The sequence below is a fragment of the Streptopelia decaocto genome (assembly GCF_964273445.1).
Source record: "Streptopelia decaocto genome assembly, chromosome: 7".
In the NCBI taxonomy this organism is placed as follows: Eukaryota; Metazoa; Chordata; class Aves; order Columbiformes; family Columbidae; genus Streptopelia; species Streptopelia decaocto.
This window is the reverse complement of record NC_138661.1, coordinates 67,234,883-67,248,270: the sequence shown is the minus strand read 5'-3', so window position 1 is coordinate 67,248,270 and position 13,388 is coordinate 67,234,883. Positions and strand designations below refer to the sequence as shown.

Below are 13,388 nucleotides of genomic sequence, written 5' to 3'. Positions count from 1 at the left end.
TGTTATCGGAGCTGAATGCTTGCGGATGCATCCGACAGCAGGGAAGCTGCCGTAGCAGCTGCCTTGGGATGCTCTGACAGGCTGTTAAATTGCATCTTTTCCTCCAAAAAGCGTGTGTGTGCACACAGGGAAAAGGCTTGTTCTGCTGTTTCCCCAGCACACGCAGGTGTCACTGCTCCACAGGGACAGGTGACAGGGGGTGATCTGCTGGGGCTGCTGCAGAAATAGGAACAGCTGCTGCAGATCCCAGTGGTTTATAAGGGAGATTCAGAACTGGGGTTTGCTGGGTTTGCCCAAACCTTGTTTGATTGCCCCATGCTGGGAGCCCTTTGCATTTCAGGTGCTGAATTCTTCCTGAGAGCAAGAGCTGGGCTTTGGGGACTGAAGTCTGGGCTCTTGTTTTGAGTCTGATAAGTTTTGTTTGATTTGTTGTTTTCCAGAATATTAGACAAAATGAAAATGACAGGTTTTTCAAGAGCTGGTTGTCAATTTCAGGTGGTGTTTTTTTTGGTTTGGTTGGTTGGTTGGGTGGGGTTTTTTTTGTCTCTGCTGTGTCCTCTCTGCATCCCTGTGTCCTCTATGTATCTCTTGTGCCCCCTCTGTGTCCCATTCCTCTTGCATCCCCTGCCTGCAACCCCAGGCAGGACCAGGCCCAGTAAGTCTGGGCTTAAGCAGAGAGCTCTCCCAGGGGCTCCCCAAACCACCTGGGGACCCCAAGTGGAGCCCAAGCATGATGGGGACTGTTTGATGGACCTGGGGGTTCAGCTGGAGAACAGGAGCTCCTATCCTGATTTGTTTAATTATTTACACCTGGGGTGAAGCTAGCCTGGAGGGTTTCCCAGCCGGCACGGTGCCCCTGGGCAGAGCGGTCCCCAGGTTGTCACCGCAGGGTCTGACTTTGTTTTCCTCCGAGCGCTGGGACAAGGTGACCGCGCCGGCAGCCGCATCAACCGCACGTGGGGCTGTGACGGGGACCCGCGTCCAACCCGTGGGTGCCTCTGACGCAGCTCAGCACGGGTGACCTTGGCGTCGTTCAACCACCCTGAGCTGCTCTTTCCCCTTGACTAGTCCCAGTTTGACCCCCCAGCTGGTCCCAGTTCTGCAGGGCAGAGCCGTGATGGGGCTGGAGCACCTTCCCCATGGGGAAGGGATGAGACACTTGGGGTTGTTCAGCCTGGAGAAGGCTCCAGGAAAAATGTAGTGATAGGACAAAGAGTGATGGTTTTAAATTGAAAAAAGTGATGCATTTAGATGAGATATAAGGAAGAAATTCTTCCCCAGGAGGGTGGTGAGAGCCTGGCCCAGGATGCCCAGAGAGGTGGTGGATGCCTCATCCCTGGAAGGGTTCAAGGTCATGTTGGATGGGACATTGAGCAATGTGGTCTGGGTGAAGATGTCCCTGCTCATGGCAGGGGGTGACTGAATGAGCTTTAAGGTCCTTTGTGACCCAAAACCAAGCCCGGGGCTGCAGGAAGGGGCTCCCCGTGCGACAAGAACATTTCAGAGTGCCCCAGGGCGCTTGCAAAAATGTCACCCCCTGCAGCGGTGGTGGCCACCGCTGTAGGATAAAGCCAACGGGAAAATATTTCTGTCGGGAAAATAAATATTATTCCCTGGAAAATAAATATTTTTCTCTATGGTTCTCCCCCAGGCTGTCACCAGCATCTCTGCTCTGACCCCAGGGAAGATGGAGAGCCCCGAGCTGGATGTCCTGGCCCCTGTCCTGCCCCCGTAAGGACGTTGTGATAACCTCTCCAGAGCCGTTTGCCTTTCTTATCGGGGCCGCTGGCCAAACAAGCCGGGTTTGGCATATAAGGGGCCGGTGGCACAACTGCTGTGTCACTTCATCACTTGGCTTGCACAAGGCAACCATGAAGCTGCTCCTGCTCCTCACGTTGGTGGCCCTGGCCCAGTGTCATGTCACCAGGTGAGTACGAGGGTATCAGGGTGACCATGGGGACCCCCACGCTGAGAGAGTGATGAGGAAGGGACATGGGGACAACCAGCAGCCCCCAGCCATGGGCACAGCTCCATACAGCAAGAATGGTCCCCATGTCCCACAGGAGGGGTTGGGGGACAAGGTGGCCCCCCAGGGCACATCCCCTGGCCGGTTCCCAGTGACAGCTGGTGTCCCCTGTCCCCAGGATCCCTCTGAGGAGGGGGAAGTCCCTGCGGCAGGTGCTGCGGGAGAACGGCTTGCTGGAGCAGTTCCTGGAGCTGCACCCCTACAACCCGGCCGACAAGTTCTTCAACATCTTGGGCTCCTCCGAGCCCATGGTCAACTACCTGGATGTGAGCACGCCAGGCAGCCCGCAGGGCCACTGGCCCATTACCCATCCTGCTAGTCCATTATCCATCCCACCAGTCCCCTACCTGATCCACTAGTCCCTTACCTGGCCCACCAGACCTCTATCCATTCCTGTAACCCATCACCCATCCCACTAGCCCAGTATCCATCCTGCCAGCCCCTTAACCATCCTACTAGCCCATCATCCATCCCATCAGTCCCTTACCCCATCCACTAGCCCACTATCCATCCCGCTAGTCACTTACCCATCTGGCTAATGCCTTCCCCACCTCGCTTTGCCAGAACGAGTACTACGGCACCATCTCCATCGGCACCCCAATCCAGGAGTTCACCGTCGTCTTCGACACCGGCTCCTCCAACCTCTGGGTGCCCTCGATCTACTGCAAAAGCCTGGCCTGCAGTAGGTGTCTGGTAGCCCCGTGGCCACCTGGGCCGATGCTGGGGAAGCCCATGGCAGGGCAGGGACAGGAGGACAGCTCTGCCCTGTCTCTCTCAAGGGACACGGGTTGATGTGGGAACACTGGGGGTTCACCCTTGGTCCCCGAGGACAGGATGGACTGTCACCGTATACTTCCCATACCCGCAGGTAACCACAACCGTTTCAACCCCACAAAGTCCTCCACCTTTGTCAGCACCAACGAAAGCCTCTCCATCGCCTATGGCACTGGCAGCATGACCGGCGTCCTGGGCTACGACACCGTCACCGTAAGGCGGGGGGAAAACCAACCCCCCTATTCCTCAGGAGCAGGGATATCATGGAACCACCCACTCAAACGCAACCATCCCCCTCTCTCCTCATCTTCCTGACCAGGTTGCAGACATTCAGGTCCAAAACCAGATCTTTGGGCTGTCTGAGACTGAACCCGGCTTTTCCTTTTACTACTCCCCCTTCGATGGCATCCTGGGGCTGGCTTTCCCCAGCCTCGCCTCCTCCGGAGCCACCCCCGTCTTTGACAACATGATGGCCGAACATCTGGTGGCCAGGGACCTCTTCTCCGTCTACCTGAGCAGGTAAGTCCTGGCCAGAGGATTTTCTCCCGTTCTCCTCCCACCGGGGCTCTGGCCACTGCGATGCCCAGTGGCTCCTGGGAACATCAGCCCTGGTGGGGGATGATGGCAGCAAAGCCATGGGACCCCCACCTGATGTCTCCCCCTTTACAGGGATGGGAGGAGCGGCAGCTTTGTCCTCTTTGGTGCCATCGACCCGCTCTACACCCTCACTGGCATCAAATGGATCCCTCTCTCTGCCGAAACCTACTGGCAGATCACCATGGACAAGTAGACCCAGCACAACCCCCAGCCCCAGTGGCTCCCCTTGCCCCCACACGCTGTTTTTTGGGGATGCAGCCCCTCACCCTGTCCTCCTCTCCCCAGGGTCTCCCTTGATGACAATGTGGTTGCCTGTGACTACACCTGCCAGACCATTGTGGACACGGGCACCTCGCTGATCGCCATGCCCAACAAAGCCTTCGAAGCCATCATGTCTGACCTGGGTGCCGACTCTAATGGATATGTGAGGCTCTGGGGGGGCACAGAGGGCTTTGGGGACATCTGGGGCTTTGTGGGGTGAGCAGCTGGACCCTGGGACTGCTCCATGGGGCACTGGTCACCATCAATCCCTGGGACATGGTGCAATGGTCCCCATTGCTCCTGGGGACACATGGTGCCTGTGGGGTGGCCACTGACCCCACCTGCCACTGTCCCCCTCCAGATCAGCTGTGACTCTGTCTCTTCGCTGCCTGACATCGTCTTCCACATCAACGGCCACAGATTCCCCGTGCCGCCCCGCGCCTACGTGATCGAGGTGAGCATCACACCGGGGAGGGGACTGGGGGGACTCGGCGGGTCCAGAACTGGTACCCAGCGTATTTTTTGGTGCAGAGCGAAGGGACCTGCAGCCTTGGAATCCAATCCATGGGTGTCCCCACCGAGTCGGGCGAGCTCTGGATCCTCGGGGACGTCTTCATCCGCGAGTACTACGTCATCTTCGACAGGGCCACCAACAAAGTGGGGCTGTCCCGCCTGCTCTGAGCGCACGCCACGGCGCTGGGGACAGGGACAGGCAGCTGTCCCCGCTGTCCCCGCTGTCCCCAGCCTGGTGGCTGGCAGAGCTGGCCCTGGCCCCTCTTGCTGCTGCCACCAACCACAATAAAGCTGTAAAAAAGCATATGAGCATTGTGTGTCTTTGCAAAGGGCTGGCGCTGCCACCGTGTCCCTGGGGATGTCCCTCCTGTCCCCAAACCCTGCTCAGGGTGGACAAACTCCCTCCTTGTCATCTCATTGGGCCACTCACCTCAGATCCCCCCTAAGACAAAGCCCTATGTCTCTCCTCCCTGCAAGGGAGGAACAATCTGGGGTTCAGCTCGCGGGGCAGGAGATGGAAACATCTGGCGGTGCCGGCGCAGCCCTCGCCAGGCAGATGCAGCTGAGACAGGGGTGGAGCACGGAGGGGAAGGTCTCGTTGTGTGGATCACACTGTCACACCCCTGGCCTGCCACCTCGTTTCATCCAGCCCAGCACTTTGTTTCCACCTGGTGGCGATGCTGAGCTCCTTGTCCCCGGTCCTTGTCCCCAGGTCCTGCCAGCGCTGGTCACTGTGCAGCGTGTGTGACACACACTGTGCTGCAGGAGCTGCGGTCATAGGAACAAGAGAGTGATGAGCCTGTGCAAGAAGAGCAATAGGGGAGACTGATGGGGACACTGGTAACTGCTTTGGGGCACTGAAAGACAAGACAGGCAAGAATTACGCAGGGTTGGGCTGCTCTTAAATGGGTACTCACGACTGTGCAAACACTTCATTCAACTTTTTGATAAATTGGCCAGATGCATGAACTTTAGTGCTGGGCTGGATGAAACGAGGTGGCAGGCCAGGGGTGTGACAGTGTGATCCACACCAACGAGACCTTCCCCTCCGTGCTCCACCCCTGTCTCAGCTGCATCTGCCTGGCGAGGGCTGCGCCGGCACCGCCAGATGTTTCCATCTCCTGCCCCCTGAGATGAACCCCAGATTGTTCCTCCCTTGCAGGGAGGAGAGACATAGGGGTTTATCTTAGGGGATATCTGAGGTGAGTGGCCCAATGGGATGACAAGAAGGGAGTTTGTCTGGCCTGAGCAGGGTTTTGGGACAGGGGGGACATCCCCAGGGACGTGGTGGCAGCGCCAGCCCTTTGCAAAGACACACAATGCTCATATGCTTTTTTACAGCTTTATTGTGGTTGGTGGCAGCAGCAAGAGGGGCCAGGGCCAGCTCTGCCAGCCACCAGGCTGGGGACAGCGGGGACAGCGGGGACAGCTGCCTGTCCCTGTCCCCCACGCTCAGAGCAGGCGGGACAGCCCCACTTGGTTGGTGGCCCTGTCGAAGATGACGTAGTACTCGCGGATGAAGACGTCCCCAAGGATCCAGAGCTCGCCCGACTCGGTGGGGACACCCATGGATTGGATTCCAAGGCTGCAGGACCCTTGGCTCTGCACCAAAAAATACGCTGGGTACCAGTTCTGGACCCCCCGAGTCCCCCCAGTCCCCTCCCGGTGTGATGCTCACCTCGATCACGTAGGCGCGGGGCGGCACGGGGAATCTGTGGCCGTTGATGTGGAAGACGATGTCAGGCAGCGAAGAGACAGAGTCACAGCTGATCTGGAGGGGGACAGTGGCAGGTGGGGTCAGTGGCCACCCCAGAGGCACCATGTGTCCCCAGGAGCAATGGGGACCATTGCCAAAGAGCAGCAATGGGGATGGATCAATGGTGACTAGCACCCCATGGACTAGCCCCAGGGTCCAGCCGGTGACTCCCCAGAGCCCCAGGTGTCCCCAAAGCCCTCTGTGCCCCCCAGAGCCTCACATATCCATTAGAGTTGGCACCCAGGTTGGACAGGATGGATTGGAAGGCTCTCTCGGGCACGGCGATCAGTGAGGTGCCCGTATCCACAATGGTCTGGCAGGTGTAGTCACAGGCAACCACATTGTCACCAATGGAGACCCTGGGGAGAGGAGGACAGGGTGAGGGGCTGCATCCCCAAAAAACAGCGTGTGGGGGCAAGGGGAGTCACTGGGGCTGGGGGTTGTGCTGGGACTACCTGTCCATGGTGATCTGCCAGTAGGTTTCGGCAGAGAGAGGGATCCAATTGATGCCAGTGAGGGTGTAGCGCGGGTCGATGGCACCAAAGAGGACAAAGCTGCCGCTCCTCCCATCCCTGTAAAGGGGGAGACATCAGGTGGGGGTCCCATGGCTTTGCTGCCATCATCCCCCACCAGGGCTGATGTTCCCAGGAGCCACTGGGCATCGCAGTGGCCAGAGCCCCGGTGGGAGGAGAACGGGAGAAAATCCTCTGCTCTGGTCAGGACTTACCTGCTCAGGTAGACGGAGAAGAGGTCCCTGGCCACCAGATGTTGTGCCATCATGTTGTCAAAGACGGGGGTGGCTCCGGAGGAGGCGAGGCTGGGGAAAGCCAGCCCCAGGATGCCATCGAAGGGGGAGTAGTAAAAGAAATCGCCGGGTTCAGTCTCAGACAGCCCAAAGATCTGGTTGTGGACCTGAATGTCTGCAACCTGGTCGGGGAGATGAGGAGAGAGGGGGATGGTTGCGTTTGAGTGGGTGGTTCCATGATATCCCTGCTCCTGTGGAATAAGGGGTTGGTTTTCCCCCCGCCTTACGGTGACGGTGTCGTAGCCCAGGACGCCGGTCATGCTGCCAGTGCCATAGTAGATGGAGAGGCTTTCGTTTGTTGCAATAAAGGTGGAGGACCTTGTGGGGTTGAAACGGTTGTGGTCACCTGCGGGTATGGGAAGTATACGGTGACAGTCCATCCTGTCCTTGGGGACCAAGGGTGACCCCCCGCAGTGTTCCCACATCAACCCGTGTCCCTTGAGAGAGACAGGGCAGAGCTGTCCTCCTGTCCCTGCCCTGCCATGGGCTTCCCCAGCATCGGCCCAGGTGGCCACGGGGCTACCAGACACCTACTGCAGGCCAGGCTTCTGCAGTAGATCGAGGGCACCCAGAGGTTGGAGGAGCCGGTGTCGAAGATGACGGTGAAGTCCTGGGCTGGGGTGCCGATGGAGATGGTGCCGTAGTACTCGTTCTGGCGATGCGAGGTGTGGAAGTGGTTAGCTGGATGGGTAAGAGGCCAGCAGGATGGAGAAGAAGCTAGCGGGTCAGGTAAGGAGCGAGCGGGATGGGTAAGTGGCTAGCGGGATGGGTGATGGGTTAGAGGAATGGGTAAGGGGCTGGTGAGTCAGCTAAGGGGCAAGTGGGATCAGTAAGGGTTTACTGGGTCAGATAAGGTGCTAGGCAGACAACTACGGGGCTAGTGGGTCACGTAAGGGGCAAGCAGGATCAGCAAGGGGCCAGTGGGTCAGGTAAGGGGCTAGCAGGATGGGTAATGGGCCAGTGGCCCCACGGGCTGCCTGGCGTGCTCACATCCAGGTAGTTGACCATGGGCTCGGAGGAGCCCAAGATGTTGAAGAACTTGTCAGCCGGGTTGTAGGGGTGCAGCTCCAGGAACTGCTCCAGCAAGCCGTTCTCCCGCAGCACCTGCCGCAGGGACTTCCCCCTCCTCAGAGGGATCCTGGGGACAGGGGACACCAGCTGTCACTGGGAACCGGCCAGGGGATGTGCCCTGGGGGGCCACCTTGTCCCCCAACCCCTCCTGTGGGACATGGGGACCATCCTTGCTGTAGGGAGCTGCACCCACGGCTGGGGGGCTGCTGGCTGTTGCCACATCCCTGCTGCATCTCTCTCTCAGCGTGGGGGTCCCCATGGTCACCCCAACACCCTCGTACTCACCTGGTGACATGACACTGGGCCAGGGCCACCAACGTGAGGAGCAGGAGCAGCTTCATGGTTGCCTTCTGCCAGCCAAGTGACCCAAGAGAAGTGACACAGCAGGTGTGCCACCGGCCCCAGCCCGGCCCCTTATATGCCAAACCCGGCTTGTTTGGCCAGCGGCCCCGATAAGAAAGGCAAACGGCTCTGGGAGAGGTTATCACAACGTCCTTACGGGAGACAGGATGGGGGGCGGAACGTCCAGCTCGGGGCTCTCCATCTTCCCCGGGGTCAGAGCAGAGATGCTGGTGACAGCCTGGGGGAGAACCATAGAGAAAAATATTCATTTTCCAGTGAGATATATTTTCCAGTTGGCTTTATCTGCCACCGCAGGGGGTGACATTTTTGCAAGCGCCAGTGCGAAAGGCCCTGGGGCTGCTCCGGACGGTTCTTGTCACACTGGGGGCCCCTTCCTGCAGCCCCTGGTTGGTTTTGGGTCGCAAAGGACCTTAAAGACCATCTTGTCCAACCCCTGCCATGAGCAGGGACATCTTCACCAGCTTGGTTGCTCAGAGTCCCGTCCAGCCTGGCCTGGGATGTCTCCAGGGATGGTTCATCCACAACCCCTCTGAGCAACCTGGGCCGGGGTCTCATCACCCTCCCCATGGAAGAATTTCTTCCTTATATCTCAACTAAATACATTATTTTTTCAGTTTAATACCATCATTCCTTGTCCTATCACTACATTTTCCCTGGAGCATTCTCCAGATTGAACATCCCCAACTCAACCCCTCCCCATGGGGAAGGTGCTCCAGCCCCATCACGGCTCTTCCCTGCAGAACTGGGACCAACTGGGGGGTCAAACTGGGACTAGTCAAGGGGAAAGAGCAGCTCAGGATGGTTGAATGACGCCAAGGTCAGGGGCACCAGCATCGGACCCGGCGTCCTGGTCCCCGTCACAGCCCCACGTGTGGTTGATGCGGCTGCCGGCGTGGTCACCTTGTCCCAGCGCCTGGAGGAAAACAACGTCAGACCCCATGGTGACAACCTGGGCACCGGTCTGCCCAGAAGGCTGGGAAACCCCCCCCTCACCAGTTTCAGCTCAGGTCTAAATGATAAAAAATTAAGGACTGGAGCTAAAGTGCAGCAGGGGAATGAAATGAATAAGAACGTGGTGGGATCTGATGGGAGAAATGGATGAAACAGTGAATTTTCCCCAAGAGGAAGGGAAGGTTTGATGCGTTCAGGTTGGGGTCTGGAAAGGACAAGGTCTTGGCTGACCCTCAATAATGGAAAATTTGGACCTGGCAGGAGGTCACAGCCTGAAAACCCCCCATGGAGACTTGGCACTGCGGTCCCTCCAGCCTCGGGAGCCGCTCTGTGCCCCGGGAGCTGGGAACTGCCGAAAATCAGACATCAGACAACAGCAGGTACTTCTCACTTCGCTCCAGTGCAAGGCAGCGACGTGTTGTGATGAACACGAGCTCAGATAAGCAGCAATCCTAGAAAGGGGCTGATTCACTGCGAACACATGGAAAACATTTATTTATATGTTATCGGAGCCGAGCGCTCGAGGATGCATCCGACAGGGGAAGCTGCTGTGGGAAACTGCCTTGGGACCGCTCTGATGGGCTAAATTGCATTTTCTTCTCCAAAAAGCGTGTGTGTGCACACAGGGAAAAGGCTTATTCTGCTGTTTCCCCCAGCACACGCAGGTGTCACTGCTCCACAGGGACAGGTGACAGGGGGTGATCTGCTGGGGCTGCTGCAGAAATAGGAACAGCTGCTGCAGATCCCAGTGGTTTATAAGGGAGATTCAGAACTGGGGTTTGCTGGGTTTGCCCAAACCTTGTTTGATTGCCCCATGCTGGGAGCCCTTTGCGTTTCGGGGGCTAAATTCTTCCTGAGAACAAGAGCTGGACTTTGGGAGCTGAAATCTGGGCTCCCTGGTTTTGAGGTTGGTAAGTTTCGCTTTTCTTTTCTTTTGCTGGAACATTAGAGGGAAAGAAAGTGACAAGTTTTTCAAGGATTGTTTATGTATATATATTTTTTTCCCACATAATGATGTAAACATAAACCTCTCGGTGCAAAGAAGAGGCTGTTTGGGCTGGATGCTCTCCTTGTGTTTAGTAAAAACCCCCCAACAACAACAAAACAACCAATCAAATTAAAACCAACCAACCAAAACATAATAAACAAAAAACCCACACAAGAAGCCTCATGCTCAGGACCAGTGTTTGAGTGAAATGTAGCTTATTTTGTAACATACGCTAAATAAAACCTGGTCTATTTTCATTGCTCAGAGCAGCGAATGGACACGAGAAGCTGCAGAAGCTGCTCCGTTTGGATAAAAAAGGTCCATTCTGTGTTTTTGGGCTGATATGCAGGGTTTGGGGTGAGCCGGCTTCTTCTGAACACCCAAACTGTCTCCCAGATTTGGGGGCTGTATCACGTCAGAAAGGTTCAAGGCAATTTTTCAACCTTTTCCTGCATGATTGTTGCTGAAATGGAGCTCTATGTGTAATCACTGAGGATCAGGGTGACATGTTTTGATTGGTTTTTTTTAATGAAAATAAATAGTTTGTCAAATGAGGGGAAGGTTTGCAATGAGCTCATGCTTATGTCAACAGATCACATCATCGGGAGCCAACGGAAAAGCTGCGTGTTCAGATTTTTGGATGCACTGTTATATATAGAACGAAGCGGTTGTGGGATTCAGCACCAGAACGAATATTTGGCGCCACTAAAATGGTCAAAAAAAACAGAATAAAACGTGGAAAAGGGGGGAGGTTGGGTGGCCAAGGGGCGGCCGCTCTGCTGTCACGGCCCTTGGCAGCAGAGGGCACCAAACGATGGGGAGAGCTCCCAAAGATTCCGCATGTTCTCCAAAAACCAGACGGATCCGGCGGGTTTTAGCTCTGCTTTGCCTCTTCCCGATGCCGCTGTGGCTGCGTTAGGAAACAAACACATAAAATCCCCCGAGATTCGTGCTCGTGGACAAAAAAATTCAATATTTTAATGCTAATATCTGTTGGTTTTATATCTAAATAAGGCTGGGTTTGAGTCCCTGTGTGCAGAGGCTCTGTGATGAGCTTGGGCGATGCAGAAACGTTAAACAACTTTTAAAAAAAGCACTAAAATAAAGCAGTGGTTGAAGGGGTTGTGGTTGACTTGAAAGGCAAGAAGAGTTGAGTGGTGACATTGACCTTCCCCTGCAGAAAAGGACTAAAGAGATACAGGACTAGTGACAGGAATATTTTAGGCTTTACTGCCCAAAATTTGCATTAATTTGTGCATGAAGAGAGCGTTCCTCCAAAGGTTTTGTGCACCTGGAGGTAACTCACGGGATCCAGGTCACGAACAACACGAAGCGGGCACCTCCCAAAGCCGCGTTGGCTCCCAAATCAACCCCAGGTGGCAAATAAATCAACCCCAGGGCGTGGATCCCGGTCAGGAATGCAACAGCCCCAGGTTCTATATGATTGATGCCGACGTCCAGGTGCCCGAAAGTCTCAACAGGAACCACACAAGATTAAGCATCAACCGTTAGGCTGCGTTTAGGTGCCACAGGCCTCACCCCGCGGGTTAAACACGGCTCCATGTGAATTTTTAGGCTTTCTGTACGGGAAAGGACTTTGCTGACTCAGCTCAGAAACAGCTTTATCCAACTTTATCGGCGCAGGCTTGAAAAGGTCCGCCCGAAAAAAAAATCGCCTTATAGAGATATCCCTTATCTTCCTAACCGCAGATTAAGGAAACAAACTTGTTTTCTCGTCCCTGTTCCTGGTTTTCCCCGTCCCTTCCATCAAGGCGTTATCGGAGCTGGGACAGATTTATCAGAATCGTCAGGTGAAAGGCACCAAAGCCTGGTCCGAGGCTCCTGAGCTGTCAAACCCAACGATGCCCCGTAAGAATATATGATTTAAGTCATCGAGAAAGCGCTCGGAGGTGTGGGCTGGCTCCTGAGGTGTCAACCCCCCAAGATTTGGTGTAAGAATACTGAATTATCAAGAAACCCATTGGAGATGGAGGCTGGTGGCTCCTGAGGTGTCAAACCCCCAAGATTTGGTGTAAGAATATTGAATTAAATTGTCAAGGAAGCCATTGGAGATGGAGGCTGGTGGCTCCTAAGGTGTCAACCCCCAAAGATTTCATGTAAGAATACTGAATTATCAAGAAACCCATTGGAGATGGAGGCTGGTGACTCCCAAGGTGTCAACCCCCAAAGATTTCATGTAAGAATACTGAATTAAAGTATCAAGAAACCCATTGGAGATGGAGGCTGGTGACTCCCAAGGTGTCAAACCCCCAAGATTTGGTGTAAGAATACTGAATTAAAGTATCAAGAAAGCCCTTGGAGATGGAGGCTGGTGGCTCCCGAGGTGTCAAACCCCCAAGATTTGGTGTAAGAATATTGGATTAAAGTATCAAGAAAGCCCTTGAAGATGGAGGCTGGTAGCTCCTGAGGTGTCAAACCTCCAAGATTTGGTGTAGGAACATTGAATTACATTGTCGAGAAAGCCCTTAGAGGTGCAGGCTGAGGTTGTGGGTGGATTTTTGGTGGAGCAGGACCTCGGGGTGGTCAGACCAGCTCTCGTGACCTGCTGTGGGTGGTGACAAACACCTTTGGTGGCCTCGGTGTGTGGCTGGTGAATCAGTGAAGGTTATTTTCTACCCAGATAGCGGCTGGACCACAAATCTTCCCTGTTGTGAAATGGGTGAGCGCAGGGAAGGAGCTGGTTTGGTTGTGGCTGGTTTGTGGGAGCCAGGGGACAATGGTGACATGGCGCAGAGAAAAGCCACGAGAAATGGTATTTTCTGAGGAGAAAAAGATGGGTGGGATTGCAAGAAAAGGCTCTTCTGTCTGGATCCTCCCTGGTGAGGAACACAGGTGGCATTGTCTGCAAAATAAACATTACAAGAAAAAAAACCTACATTATTGATTTTTTTTTTTTTTTTTTTTGTTTTGGGAAACGCTCCAAATTTCCTTTGATTCCTGGGCTGGGAAGGAACTTTCACCACAAATGAACTTGGCCAGATAATAAACAAAAGGTGAAATTTGACAAAGGATTGGGATTGCCCAGATTAAATTTGCACACGAGGAGGTTTTTTTAACCTTTTGCTGGTCGTGTGTTAATTGGCCCTGTGGCCTCTACCCGCCTCGGGATGCGGAGGAGCCGCAAACCTCATCAGCAAAACCAACAAGCCCCTGCACCCATAGCGAGCTCTGAAAGCTTCCATTTCACCCCAAAACACTTTCTGGATCACAGTTTAATTTTTCTCAAGGTATTAAGGCTTCAAGCTGCTTCAGAACCTGGTTC

The 13,388-nt window shown here is 55.0% G+C and overlaps 2 protein-coding genes across 2 annotated transcripts; one reads left to right on the top strand and one right to left on the bottom strand.

Moving 5' to 3' along the window:
* The first annotated feature begins 1,870 nt into the window (after positions 1-1,870).
* Positions 1,871-4,395, top strand: LOC309442919 (pepsin A-like). The gene is made up of 9 exons (XM_082059252.1): positions 1,871-1,927; positions 2,145-2,292; positions 2,591-2,708; positions 2,895-3,013; positions 3,120-3,319; positions 3,470-3,586; positions 3,683-3,821; positions 4,020-4,112; positions 4,190-4,395. Exons 1-9 carry the CDS (start codon positions 1,872-1,874, stop codon positions 4,337-4,339), a joined length of 1,140 nt encoding a protein of 379 aa, XP_081915378.1. The 5' UTR covers position 1,871; the 3' UTR covers positions 4,340-4,395.
* Positions 4,396-5,623: 1,228 nt separating this feature from the next.
* On the bottom strand, positions 5,624-8,217 carry LOC309442245 (pepsin A-like; the record flags this gene model as incomplete). The annotated part of the gene is made up of 9 exons (XM_082057899.1): positions 8,089-8,217; positions 7,723-7,870; positions 7,267-7,384; positions 6,960-7,078; positions 6,655-6,854; positions 6,383-6,499; positions 6,148-6,286; positions 5,850-5,942; positions 5,624-5,773 (listed from the first exon to the last, which is right to left on the bottom strand). Exons 1-9 carry the CDS (start codon positions 8,142-8,144, stop codon positions 5,624-5,626), a joined length of 1,140 nt encoding a protein of 379 aa, XP_081914025.1. The 5' UTR covers positions 8,145-8,217.
* Between the last annotated feature and the right edge of the window lie 5,171 nt (positions 8,218-13,388).